Source organism: Gobio gobio, assembly GCF_949357685.1.
Source record: "Gobio gobio genome assembly, chromosome: 16".
NCBI lineage: Eukaryota > Metazoa > Chordata > Actinopteri > Cypriniformes > Gobionidae > Gobio > Gobio gobio.
Genome location: NC_137109.1, coordinates 20,379,974 through 20,394,502, shown reverse-complemented (window position 1 = coordinate 20,394,502; position 14,529 = coordinate 20,379,974). Strand labels below are relative to the sequence as shown.

Genomic DNA, 14,529 nt, shown 5'->3' with positions numbered 1-14,529 from the left:
TGTTTACTTTTAAACAGCATACAGCCTTTACATGTTTATGTATTATTTACTTATGATTATCATCATATATAATAAAACATTTATTTAAAAAAAAAAAATAGTGGTATTGTACTGACTACTGGAACTACTACTATACTCTTTCAGGTGTAAAACAGTTTGGATAGGTGTTAATATTAGAATTATGATGCATTATTTAAGAGTTTTAAGTATTATATAACATGAGTAGCTCTCTTTGACTTTCTTTTTTAAAAAGTAGCTCTCAAATGAAAAAAGTTTGGAGACCCTTGACTTAGACAAAGCATCACGGTTGGTTTGCAAGCTGTGTGACACAAACGTGAAATACTCTGGAAATACTACCAAATGTCAGTGTCAAGCTAAAAAAGCTGTCAAAGAAACTGTTCAGAACAGGCCACTTGCTGCAATTTTTAAAACTCCATTGTTAATTGCAATACTGCACTTTATTTACTTTTCAAAGGCTTGTAAGCTACAGTTTGCACTGTTTCAATAAATATAACTAATTTTCTCAACACATCTTTGATTCATTTTGTCCAGCATTTGCAAGCTGTAGACTCTGTCCCGTCAGAGACATATATTGTGTAATTGATGATTTTAGTTTTCAGTTCAGTTAATTCAATCCAAGTAAATGAAACACTCACAAGATGTCACCAAAATCACTCTGTCCCCTTTAAATCTTTCAGAAAATGATGTAAGTGTATCGAATCGTATCGTTGGCTGAATATCGTGATATATATCGTATCGTGAGCTGAATATCGTATCGTATCGTGAGATTAGTGTATCGCTACAGCCCTACTGCCAGAGAGACGGATGGACCTGAGTTCACTTCACATCAGTTCTCAGCATGTCTGAACTGTTGTAGTTACAGCATATACTTCAGGTTATTAGTCTATTTCTAGTCGGAGGGGCTGTCACTCATGTCAGAAAGTTAGTAACTTTTGTAAATTATGGATCAGCGCTGACTGGAGACGCGAACCGTTTAGAACGATTCAGTCCGATTTGGTGAACTGATTCGGTTCACTAAAAAGAACTGGTTCAAAAGAAAGATCGTTCGCGAACCGGACATCACTAATGTACCAGAGATGGAGCTCAGCGATTGCTAACAAAGTTATTTATAGTAACTACTGAGTCATGAGAGCGCTGTCAGTCAGCGCGAGTTTATTGTGTTTGTATCAGAGTTCTGAATAAACACGAGTCCCAGTCACACCGAGTCCGTCTTCATCATTATTACCAACTTTGTAACACATGCAAAGTACCATTACAGCTGTCGAGATGAACGAGTTAAAAGTAAGTGTTGATAATAGCATTATTTTTAAAATAAAATAAAAGCGTCAGTGATGCGCGTTGAGTACACAGCGCAAACAAAGACACAACAGCAGTAATCGAATGTAATCCAGTTTATTGTGGGGCTAGGCTGGCTAGCCCGGATATGCTCACGCTTACCCCCCTTCTGCTTAATCTCACGCCGCGTTTGGTGCCTCCGCTGTGGGCCAGATGCAGTACTGGGGGTCGGGGATGTTGAAGGCCACCGGCCAGTGCAGCCCGAGCTTCGGCGTGTGTGAGGTTTATCTCTAAAGATGTTACTCTGTGCATACAGTCATGAGTTTCTGCTCAACATCGGCATTTTAGAACCGATAGACGCGACGAGGACGTACAAAAACACTGACTCACAAGATAGAAAACACGAAAACACCGTTCTGTCTGGAGAGAGAGAAGCCGCATTGTGTGCACGAATAATAAATAATTAGCTACACATCAGAAATCACTGATCACAGATCAGAAGGAACTGAAAAAAGACTTCTGTTTTCATTTGTACATCCAAACACTGAGAAACTGCCAGCATTTACTCGTTCACAAGCCATGATCTCTCCAGGACAAACAAATATGGCGCTCGCATGGGCGTGCCAAATTCTCTGGGTGGAGGAAAGGGAGGTAACCGTTCCTGCTTGGACGTCAAACCAGGAGACTTCAGGATTGGCTCGTCTGGCCTGTCATTTTCTCAAAGGCAGAGAAAGACAGCCACAACTCGGTTTTACACCAATCAACATTTCTATCCACTTGGGGACAATATTCAGGCTAGGGGAACTCATATTAATGTTGAAAAACCTCATAAAATGAAAATTTCATGCCATGGGACCTTTAAATATTGGTTCTGCACTGGTTATCAGACACTTTAACATATATAATAATTAAATATTGGTATTCGTAAATCATATGGGTTGATCTGTACTGCCTATTTTCTTTCAAATAGCAGTAATTTGCAGTAAAAATACTATATAGTGTTATTTTAAAAATTGACAAGCCTATTTATCTTTCTATTCCAAACCATGCATGATTATATGCTCTCCCTCTTGTTTTATCATTTTTCAGAGTCACTGCGCTCCATGATGGGTCGTGACCCTCGCGCTCCGTTTGGCCTGGACTCCTTCAGCACGCTTTCCAAACCCTCGGGTTCCAGCCCCAAGCTCTTCAATAGTCTGCTGCTGGGTGCTGGCCCATCCCAACCCAAAGCAGAGGGTACTAGCCTCAGAGATCTGCTGAACTGTGGCCCTGGGAAGCTCCCGCAAGGTCCCACCGAGGGAGGAGTCCCCTTCCCTTCAGTGTTCTCCACTGCTGGTGTAAGTATCAGTGCTTTGCATCTATCTTGCATTGTTTTTGAGGCTTATTTTTAAATCATGTGTTTTCAGTATTCATTGAAATAGTTTGAAATGGTCACTTTTGATCAATTTATTGTATCCTTGCTCAATAAAAATGTTAATTTCTTTAAAAATATAATACTGACGTTAAACATTGGAATGGTAATGTAAAAATTGTTATTGAGACTTAAAAGACATGAAATGTTCTAAATGCGTTTTATTAATATAGTTTTGTTCTTTCCCTCCTTAGCAGACTGATAAAATGAAGGGAGGTCTTCCTAATTTCCTAGATCATATCATTGCATCAGTAGTAGAGACAAAGAAGGCAGAGGGTCGGCGTGTGTCAGGGTCAGCAGAAGGCGGCGAGTCTGGGGCTGTTCCTCGCAGAGAGGGGGTGATGGGCCTCAGTGTGCTAGACCCTCACACCTCCCACTCCTGGCTGTGTGACGGCCGTTTACTCTGCCTACAAGACCCCAGAAACGGCAACAACTGGAAGATCTTCAGAGAGTGCTGGAAACAAGGACAGGTGAGCAGTGGCGGTCAAATGGATGCACTTCTGTTTTATCAATTATGTTCTGCTGATGCTAATCACACTTTCTTCTGTTTAGCCTGTGCTGGTCTCGGGCATACACAGGAGGCTGAAGGGTAACTTATGGAAGCCTGAGGCTTTCAGCCTGGAGTTTGGAGACCAGGATGTAGACCTGGTCAACTGTAGGAACTGCGCAATCATCTCTGATGTCAAAGTCCGAGACTTCTGGGATGGCTTCCAGGTCATTTCCAGTGAGTACATATGCTTTAATATCTCCAGACTTCTTCTCAAACTTGGCTGGGCTTTTCATAGTTTAATCAATTATTAACAACCGTTTAATTGATTGTTGATTAATTGTTAACATCCCTAACTGTCATCATAACCAGTTAACAATGAAACCACTTTAACCTTGAGTTTATTATATTCTCCTTTCTTCTCTAGAACGGTTGCAAGGTGGAGATGGCCAACCTATGGTATTAAAACTTAAAGACTGGCCTCCTGGAGAAGATTTCAGAGACATGATGCCCACTCGGTAGGTTTGATGTCATTTGCTGCCTTGGTATCTTCATCCGTGCTATATCTATCTGGGAGCAGCCAGTGTGTTTAGCAGTTTATGATTTGACTTACTTATGTTCTTCTGTTTGCAGGTTTGATGATCTCATGGACAACCTTCCTCTACCAGAGTACACAAAGAGAGACGGCCGTCTCAACCTGGCTTCTCGTCTTCCAAACTTCTTCGTTCGGCCAGATCTGGGCCCTAAAATGTACAATGCCTATGGTAAGGGATCTTCATTCAAAATCCTGCCAGTACTCAAGAGGAATACGTTGACTTATCTTTAACCTCTTTCCTTTGCTGTGTCTCTCTCAGGTCTGATCTCCACAGAAGACAGGAAGGTTGGCACCACTAACCTGCATCTGGACGTATCCGATGCAGTCAACGTGATGGTGTATGTGGGCGTCCCAGAAGGGGACAGTGATCAAGAAAAGGGTAAGCATAAAGCTTATGTGTATAACATTTTATTGCTAATTTACTTGTTATTGTTTCTGTAAACTTATATTGCTAAATTATATTATAATATTTTAGTTTGCATCTGTTGTTTGTTCCTGTACTGTATAAGGATGGGCATCATTTTGATAGTTATTTTGTAGTCTATTATTATTTAAAAAAAAAAAACCTTTGTAATCTTTTGTAAATCTTTTTATCGTCTTATTTGCAAATGTTATCACCAATAATGGTTTCAAACCTTCAATGTAATACAAAAAATGAAAAATCAACACAGTGTTCACAAGCTGTCAAATTCCCCTGAAAACGCTTTGTCCTAAAATGGTTAGTTCAATTAAAAATAGAAATATTGTCATTTGTTTACTCATCCTCGTGTTGTTCTGAACCCGTTTGACGAAATATAAAAGGAAAAGCAGAATTTGAACTCACTTTCATTGCATTGTTTTCCTCATACAGTGAAAGTGAATGTTGAATGGGTCATTCTGTCTAGCAAATTTTGCATTCTGTGGAATAAGGAAAGTCATACAGGTTTGGAATGATAAATAGTAATTGAATTTTTAGATAAAGTGTCCCTTTAGGCATAAGCTAGAATTAGAGAATCCACCCATAGATTAAATAATTGGATGGGGAAAAGTGGCAAATAGAACACATTAGATACAGTGCCTTACAGAAGTATTCAGACCCCTAACTTTTTGTTAAAAGTTTTATATCGGTGAATAATAGTCCCAAGCCTCCCTCAAGAGGTAGTTTCCTAGATTCCACCATGACAGACCTTATTAAGAGTAGAAGCTGTATTTAATTAGGTTGTGATGGTGATGCCTATGTTTGCAGAAAGACGTACAGTGTCGTTCATGATCAGTACAACATATTGAATGTCTTTCCCTCATAGCTGTATTTTTGTTGGTGTCATTAAAGGGATCGTTCACCCAAAAATTTAAACTGGCCCATGATTTACTCGCCCTCAGAGGTGTCAAAAGTATTCACATTCATTACTCAGGTAGAAGTATAGATACTAGGGTTTAAAAAGACTTCTGTAGAAGTTGAAGTATCAACTCAAGCTTTTTACTCAAGTAAAAGTACTGGTTTCAAAACTACTTAAAGTATAAAAGTAATGTAAGGGGAAAAAATGCCATTAAAGGGGTAGTTCACCCAAAAATGAAAATTCTGTCATTTACTCACCCTCAAATACTTCCAACCGGTATGAGTTTCTTTGTTCTGAAGAATGTTTGTAACCAAGCAGATAGAGAAACCATTGACTGCCATAGTAGGGGCAAAATGCTATGGCTGTCAATGGTTGCATATAATCTGCTTGGTTACAAACATTCTTCAAAATATCTTCAGAACAAAGAAACTTGAATGAACAAAGTACTTGAGGGTGAGTAAATGATGACTGAATTTTCATTTTTGGGTGAACTATCCCTTTAAGGACAAAAGATTAGGCCGCGCCACAGTGCATACCCCACCTCCTCAAAAAAAAAAAGTCTAAAGGCCATAATGACTATAATGTTATATTAAAAAGTTAATGTTTACATTTTTTAGATGCATAGGCTACCCGTTTCAGCCGCATATATTCCCATTGAAAATCAACGCATTTTAGGACAATGCAAATACATTAAAGAACCATATGTGTACTACTGAGCAAAAAGTCAAAATTTAGAGGCATGTTATCAATAACCATTATTTGAATGTGTGATCAGTGTTGCCAGATTGGGTCGACGATTTCCAGCCCAAAAACTCACCAAATGTACATTTATATTCAAAAAATGGTTATTGATAACATTCCTCTGAATTTTGACTTTTTGCACCTTTACAATACTTATAGGCAACTATTCACTCCTAGAAAAAACCCAAAACTTTAACTGCCAAAATAATGTGATATTATTTTATTGGCATTACAATCAATGTTAATAAGTAAGTTACCATTTTATCTCCTTTAAACATAACATTGATGATAAAAAAAAAAAAATCCCAGTAAAACGAATCAAATATGACTATGTCCAGGTAGAAACTGTCAAAACGGCTATCCCTCAGAAAAACACAATGTCAACAGTAAGAAGCCAATTTATGTGCAAAAAGTGCCCAATATAGAGATTGGAAAAAGCAATGTAATAAACAGGCATTTCACACGTTAATGCACACACCACTGTCAAAATGTGTAATTCATTGATACTGTACAATAATCCGTCAACAAAAAATAACAACAATGCGCTTACCTTTGTGTTGCACTTTGCTTTGACAAAACTACAGTACGTCTTTCGTGAAGTACATGGCACATGCACTTAGCACAGTCAGAACGGATTAATCGTTGATTTAAACCTCTTTCAGCAGCTGTCGGGGTTGCTAGTTGCAGATGTCCTAAGTGTGTGTATATGACGATGGACAGGAGTCACGGTCATATTTATATGATAGAGTCTTCGAGTCACAGGTGTAATTCACGTTTGAGAGTTGAGTCACTCCCACTCTTTACTGTAGATACAACTTACTGTATATTTATGCTACTGGCATAACGATCACTGGAATATACAGCTATGAGTTATCACGCTAAAAACCCGGCTAAAGTCATGAATGAGCACGTCTGCCTGCTGATCGCTGATTGGCTGAAAGTGCGTGCTCTCGACGGCGAGAATCCGCCCTATCTGGCAACATGGTGTGTGATTTGTGCAGGTGCAGGCGTGATTGATCGCGTACAACCCAATAGGGTGTCGGAATGGTTTGTGTTTATCCTTCTCATCCAACCACAATCAAATTCACTCTATCCGGATGGCGCGATTTATCTGGATACAGTGGATAGTTTTTTTTTTTGACGACAAGCCGGAATGAAAACATGCCGATATGGAATAGGAGTAACGAGGCTATTATTAAAATGTAAGGAGTAGAAAGTACAGATAATTGCTTGAAAATGTAAGGAGTAGAAGTAAAAAGTAGGCTGAAAAATAATTACTCCAGTAAAGTATAGATACTCAAAATTTCTACTTAAGTAAGGTAACGAAGTATTTGTATTTCGTTACTTGACACCTCTGCTCGCCCTCAAGTCATCCTAGGTGTATATGACATTCTTCTTTCCGACAAATACAATCAGTTATATTAAAAATGTCCTGACTCTTCAAAACTTTATAATGGCAGTGACTTTTTGAAGTCCATAAAAGTGCATTTATCCATCATATAACAGGGGTTACTCTTTTGCCGTAAAACGATGCGTACGGCAGTCCACCGGAAGCTAGTTATTTTAGTCTATAAAGTTTTAAATATATTTTTCTTACACAAACGTATGGCTTTGCTTTAGAAGGCCTTTATTAACTCCCCGGAGCCATGTGGAGCAGTTATATGATGGATGGATGCACTTTTATGGATTTAAAAAACGAAAATAGTCACTGCCATTATAATGCTTGAAAGAGCCAGGACTTTTTTTTTTATATATAACTCTGATTGTATTCGTCTGAAAGAAGAATGTCATATATTACATTATTATATATATTACATATTTTTGGGTGAACTAATCTTTTAAAGGATTAGTTCACTTTTCAAATAAAAATTTCCTGATAATTTACTCACCCCCATCTCATCCAAGATGCTCAAGTTCATTTTATTTATATAGCACATTTACAACAGCAACTATACTAACCAAAGTGCTTAACAGAAGAACAAGATTAAAATATAACATGCATAAAACAATAAAAATAAGAGCACAGTTACCATAAAACAGGAAGACCGCAACCAGAAATCGAAGCTCCGATATAAATTACCAACATCTAATCTCTAACGGCAGGCTGTTCCAAAGTCGTGGCTCTGCCACCGCAAATGCACGCTCCTCTCTACGCTTGAGTCTAAAGTGAGGGACTACCAGCAGACCCTGGCCGCAGGATCTTAGGCTTCTGGATGGAGTGTAGGGATGAAGAAGCTAAGAGAGGTAAACAGGAGCTAGGTTATGTAGAGATTTATATACAAAGAGGAGAATTTTGAAGTCTACGAGAGCACCAGACGGCATGCCAAACACACAGGGACCATCTTGGAATCCAAGATGTTCATGTCTTTCTTTCTTCAGTCGAAAAGAAATTAAGAATTAAAAATGTATATACTTTTAAAACACAAATGCTCGACTTTGGTGTTGTTCGTCTTCACGGTGTATGGCGTAATCACGTCAGGCCATTTGATTTAGTCTTTGCGCGTTTGTTTTAACACTGGGTCGGTACTTCCACCTATATCACGCGTGGCCTTTCCGACGTGATGCGTCATGAAGCACAACTCTGAAGATGCGCATTTGAGGTTAAAAAGTATATACATTTTATTTATTTTTGAAAATGACCGATGGTTTCACTAGATAAGTATATTACTCTGCTGGGATCGTGCAGAGCCTTTGAAATGGCATTGATTTGGACCTTTCAACCCATTAGTTGCCATTGAGGTGTCTATAATGTGGAGAAAAATCCTGGAATGTTTTCCTCAAAAAACTAAAAAAAAATTGACTGAAGAAAGATAGTCACGAACATCTTGGAGGATATGGGGGTGAGTAAATTATCAGGAAATTGAAATTTTGAAGTGAATTAATCCTTTAAATATAGCATCTGCTCTGACTGAGGTCTCTCATGGTGAAATCTGTGCAGATAATGAGCTATTGTAGCACCTTTATAGCATCCAAACCACTCACAGGCCAGTGGGCCGGATGCAGTCAGGGCCTTTAGGATGGCCTGTGCTCTTGGGGGTCTTACTACTTTTGATTGTGGCACCATTTCTCATTCACAGAAGCAGACCTCGCGGGATTTAAAGGTCTGTGCATTTTTTTTTCATTTGTCTCACCTCAGGCATGCCCTTCCCACTTTTCTCACTATCTCTTGTTCTACACTCCCATTGCTTTAACCCATCTCTTACTACTCTTCTTTACATTAAATTAATTATTAGTGTTGATGGTTTATTATAAAGCAACACTATATGGGTAATGGGTATGGACAGTGCACCTCTCAGTGCAACATTTTGTACTACATTCAGATTTTTTTTTTTTTGTTACTAGGGATGCACCGGTTGACCGGCCAAAAACCGTTTTTCTTTGTATTTTTCTGCCGTTTTTTCCGGAATTGCGCCCGCGTGCACATACGCCAATATTGCAGTCATTCGCGAGCATGTCACTTGTGTGTTACAAACGGAAACTGGAGAACTGAGGGAAGAGCCGCTTTCCTGTGTGAGGTGAAGTTGCGCGAGCTTACCTCTCTGCGCCCTGCACAAGGAGATAGTGAGCGTTTGTTCAGCTCAGCTTCTCACGTGTTGGATCGGATGAGAACGAAACAGACTAACTTGTAATACTTCTTTTTGTAGCCTAAAGAAGAACATGCATGCACTTTTGAAATGAAATTCTATCAGTTCTGTAGCCTATAGGATGATCATTTTTATTTTACCTTAAAATTACATTTGACTTAATTTGATTTAAAAAGCACCTGCTGTAGCATCTTAGTTTTTTTCGTTGCACTAAACATTATTTGATTTAACATTTTGGAACAATTATATACTTTGGTTTTATTTAATTTCACTGGTAAAGACTTTTTTTCTTTACACTGAATTTAAAAACAAATGCTGATTTAAGTAACATCTTTGTTTGGATTGCAGAATATGCAGTTGTTGCCTTTAATTTCACCTTTCAGCCTTTTAATTTCCAATTCAATTTCCCGTTAATTTCAGATTGCGGACTTGTTTTCATTAGCCAAAAGCCAATTTAGCCTGTTAAATACCAAATAAACATCTTGTTCATGTATACTTTCGTTCTTTTATTGTGTAAAAAATAAAAATAAACGGAAATCGGTATCGGAATCGGCCAGTTTTCTTGAAAAAAATCAGTATCGGAATCGGCCATGTAAAATCATGATCGGTGCATCACTAGTTGTTACATTTCACTGTTGATGCCCCTTCAGACCAATTTATGAGTTATTTTTTTAAGTGGTCATATAATAATAATAATAATAATAATAATAATAATAATAATAACCACAAGTAGTTTTATGTATAATGACTTATACATTTCAGAAATTGAAATGTCCTCCTCAGTCAAAAAAGACAATTTATGAAAGGAATAGTTGACCCAAAAATGAAGATTTACTATATTTCAAAACCATATGCTTTTAGTTCAGCTGTGAAACACAAAGGGGGATTTTTTTTCGAAGAGTTCATACGAAGACTCTCCTCATGTGTTTGCATAATGATGAGTTAATGACCAAAAATCTTTATTAAAGTTTACAGTGCTGTTGGAGATGAAATATAATGTGGATAACATCGAATAATAATATTTTTTTTTGTCAGGTTAGATACTGATTATTAATTACTCAAACCCTTTTATCCAAACCTCTCTGCTTAACCGTCTTTCACATCCGCCATGTTTGTGGTGGTTTAACACCTTTTTATTCATGTTTGAAAAAAAAACAAATCCTTGTCCAATGCGCAATGGGTTGTGGGCAATATTAGCTGTTAGATCCACATGTCTGCACTTCGGATTCTAACCAGAAAAAGTAGACAGCCAGAAGAACAGTCTCTACAGAGCATCGTGGGAGAAAAAGCACAGCATCCACAGTGGAAGGTTTTAATCTAGTCCTCCTTTCTTCTTAACTCTTCCAGCTGCGCAGAAGGCACGCTCGCTGCTACTGCTATTGGCGGGAACACTAAACAATGTGCGAGCCAGTCTTGACAGTCGCAGTAGCATGGTCTTGTTGTTTCCACCAGCACAGCATATCTCCTAGTTTATTTTTAATTTATGAAAAATAAAAAGGCTTCTAATCCAGGCACCTTTGAAATACTAATTTCAACATACTACAATTTGGGACATACTAATTCTAATTTCGAATAATATTTAGGGTGAGTATGCGAATTAGGACACAGCACAACAGTACACATTTTCAAACACGCCTTATTCAACTCATTAGTTTGTTAGTAGAGACTTACAAAATGTTAGGGAGACTTACAAGATGTTAGGGAGACATACAAAATGTGCCCTGTTGGTATGGCTCCATGAACAGGCTTGGGAAACACTGGTTTAGACCTAAAGGCCCAGACACACCAAACGACATCAAATAACTAGCGGGCGGGCCAAAAAGTTGAGCACGCAGCAAAGACCAAAGCCAATGGCAATCTCTCATGTACATACGTGAGAGGAAATAACTCTTCATTCTAGCAGGTTGCAGTAGTCTGTATTTGTTATACAAAAGAGGAACCAATAAGAAGACTGCGGATACACAAACCATAAACAAAGCAGCGCTTGCTCACCACTTTCACACCAATCTCGCTCCCTGTAGATGGACTCCATGACAATCTCAGATGAGATGAGGATGAAAAATGAGCCTTCTGTTAGTGCCCTCTTGACTTTGTTGTTCACGTTTGTTTTTCTTGTGCACTGGTTCACTAAGCTGACCAGCCAATCAGAGTGATCTCTCTGACGCGGCTTCAACATGCTCAATTGGTCGAAAAGTTGCAGATGGGGGTCCGAATAGTGCTAACGGTGCAGAACGCACTGCAGAAACTAGACCGACAGATGCTTAACGATGGCTCGGCATTGGTCGACCGTCGGCTTAGTGCATCACGGCCTTGTGCACTATATTACTATGTTAACTGCTGCAACCAGATCAAATGGATTGCTCTTTTGAGGCAGTTGCTTCAATGAACTGGTTTATCTGGTTCATAACTTGAATGGAACAATTTTCAATAGCAGGCGGATTTGTTGAAAATTTGCAGTGTTCAGCTGTGACTAATATTATGACCCCTTTAAATAGTTAATATCTGCTATACACTTTTTTTTTTTTAATTGTCCATGCTTTTCAGTGATGTTTGTTGATCGTGTCATTCCTGCTTTTAAAGGTTTTAAAAGATATTTTAATTGGAATTCGTTTTTTTTATTCCAGGATTCTGTGGTCAGATTAGGGTTTTTTTCCCATATGTTGGGATAATGGAACAGTTTATTGTGATTTTTTTTTTGTTTTGTTTTGTTTTTTTGTATCCCTCCACATTCAGCCCTCTGCTCCATTTGCTTGCTTGATCAATAGGGCTGTCAATAGATTAAAATATTTAATTTCAATTAATCTCAAATTTCTTGTAGTTCATCACATTCAGTTCCTTCTTAAAGGGTTAGTTCACCCAAAAATGAAAAGTCTGTCATTAATTACTTACCTTCATGTCGTTCGACACCCATGAGACCTTCTGAACACAAATGAAGATATTTTAGTTGAAATCCGAGGGCTCTGAAAGGCCTCCATTGGCACAATGCACTGTACACTCTCAAGACCCATAAAAGTACTAAAGACGTCGTTACAAAGTCCATCTCACTACAGTGGTTCTACAATAACTTTATGAAGCGACGAGAATTAGTTTTTGTGCGCAAAAAAACGATACTCGGTTACTTAACGTAACCTCGGTTCTCTCTAGAAGAGGTTCTCTCGTATTGCGTAAGTTTCCTTACGCATCGGGAAAGTATTCTTTCTTCGAGATTTCTGAAAAACCCAAAATTATCCTTAATTTTGTAACATTGTCAACGCAGTGCGGCAGCCTGGCAGACCATAGCAGGCTATTCCAGCGTGCTATTGGCTGCTCTGCTGGCAACTGCAGCAGCCTATCGGTGAGCCCGCGTGACGTGGCGACCAATGAGCTTCATTTGCCTACAGGTGGGGCGTGGCCACGTGTATATAAGCAGGGCTCACGGGCTGCATATTCGGTTTTCGTAGTTCTGAAGCGTAAAAGCCCGCGGGGCGCACGGCAAGGAACGCAATACTCGTTCCCTCTTCTAGAGAGAACCGAGGTTACGTTAAGTAACCGAGTATCGTTCTCTTACGAGAGGTTCTCTCGTATTGCGTAAGTTTCCTTACGCATCGGGAACACATTGTCAACGCCGTGCGCGCCTCACGCACAGCATATGTATCCCAGGGAACCGGGGACCATAACACTGCTCGGGCAGGGTGGCCGGTAAGGAAAATGGGCCACCACATATACAGACACTTCGTTCGAACTGACGGGTGGTTACAACGGGTGGTTACAACACTAGGGCTGTAGCGATACACTAATCTCACGATACGATACGATACTCGATATTCAGCTCACGATACGATATATATCACGATAATCAGCCAACGATACGATTCGAAATAATTCAATACACTTACATCATTTTCTGAAAGATTTAAAGGGGACAGAGTGATTTTGGTGACATCTTGTGAGTGTTTCATTTACTTGGATTGAATTAACTGAACTGAAAACTAAAATCATCAATTACACAATATATGTCTCTGACGGGACAGAGTCTACAGCTTGCAAATGCTGGACAAAATGAATCAAAGATGTGTTCAGAAAATTAGTTCCATTTATTGAAACAGTGCAAACTGTAGCGTACAAGCCTTTGAAAAGTAAATAAAGTGCAGTATTGCAATTAACAATGGAGTTTTAAAAAATTATAGCAAGTGGCCTGTTCTGAACAGTTTCTTTGACAGCTTTTTTAGCTTGACACTGACATTTGGTGGTATTTCCAGAGTATTTCACGTTTGTGTCACACAGCTTGCAAATCAACCGCGATGCTTTGTCTAAGTCAAGGGTCTCCAACCTTTTTTCATTTGAGAGCTACTTTATAAAAAAAAAAAAGTCACAGAGAGCTACTCATGTTATATAATACTTAAAACTCTTAAATAATGCATCATAATTCTCATATTAACAACTATCCAAACTGTTTTACACCTGAAAGAGTATAGTAGTAGTTCCAGTAGTCGGTACAATACCACTTTTTTTTTTTTTAAATAAATTATATATGATGATAATCATAAGTAAATAATACATAAACATGTAAAGGCTGTATGCTGTTTAAAAGTAAACATTGTTTATAAATGAAAGATCAAGTGAAAAATAAGCAACCATTAATAATTATATAATTAGTATTATTTATTTCATAATTAATATTATTAGTAGAGACGTATTATTATTACATAGAGACGTAGCTAAATGTACTGTAGGCTACAATCTGTAGTCAATCTCTTCACGTTAAACCAAACTTTTATTTTGACGGGTTGCCGTGATTACCAGTGTCTGTGTTCATGATGATATGACAGTGGGTGCGCGTCTTATTCAGCTCCCTAGTTCAGTTAGGGCACTGATCAGGGATCAGCCCATTGACTTATGTCCTGATCAGTGCCCTGACTTCTGAACCAGGAGCAGAATGAGACGCAGCCAGTTTTCTCAAATGAAACGGTAAATTCTCATGAAGTGAGGTTTGTGTTCGTGTCGGCAGAGACTACAAGAGCGAGTGCACGCGCGGCGCTCGTCATCCACACAGACGCAGAACATGCAGGAGTAATATTTAAATAGTATTTTGCAGTTTATTATTTACAGACACTAGTATA

General features: G+C 38.6%; 1 protein-coding gene across 11 annotated transcripts in view; it reads left to right on the top strand.

Annotated features, from left to right (window-relative positions):
• The window catches only part of kdm3b (lysine (K)-specific demethylase 3B), a 45,040-nt gene that overhangs the window by 16,321 nt on the left and 14,190 nt on the right, over nucleotides 1-14,529 (top strand). For 6 of the 11 annotated variants that reach the window (XM_079839816.1, XM_079839812.1, XM_079839820.1 and 3 more), the window contains 7 exons: nucleotides 2,386-2,633; nucleotides 2,902-3,177; nucleotides 3,260-3,431; nucleotides 3,622-3,712; nucleotides 3,828-3,958; nucleotides 4,049-4,168; nucleotides 8,924-8,947. In XM_079839816.1, coding sequence (XP_079695942.1) covers nucleotides 2,386-2,633; nucleotides 2,902-3,177; nucleotides 3,260-3,431; nucleotides 3,622-3,712; nucleotides 3,828-3,958; nucleotides 4,049-4,168; nucleotides 8,924-8,947 — 1,062 coding nt within the window. The remainder of the gene's footprint in view (nucleotides 1-2,385; nucleotides 2,634-2,901; nucleotides 3,178-3,259; nucleotides 3,432-3,621; nucleotides 3,713-3,827; nucleotides 3,959-4,048; nucleotides 4,169-8,923; nucleotides 8,948-14,529) is intronic. The other 5 variants (XM_079839821.1, XM_079839814.1, XM_079839813.1 and 2 more) reach the window with 2 other exon arrangements.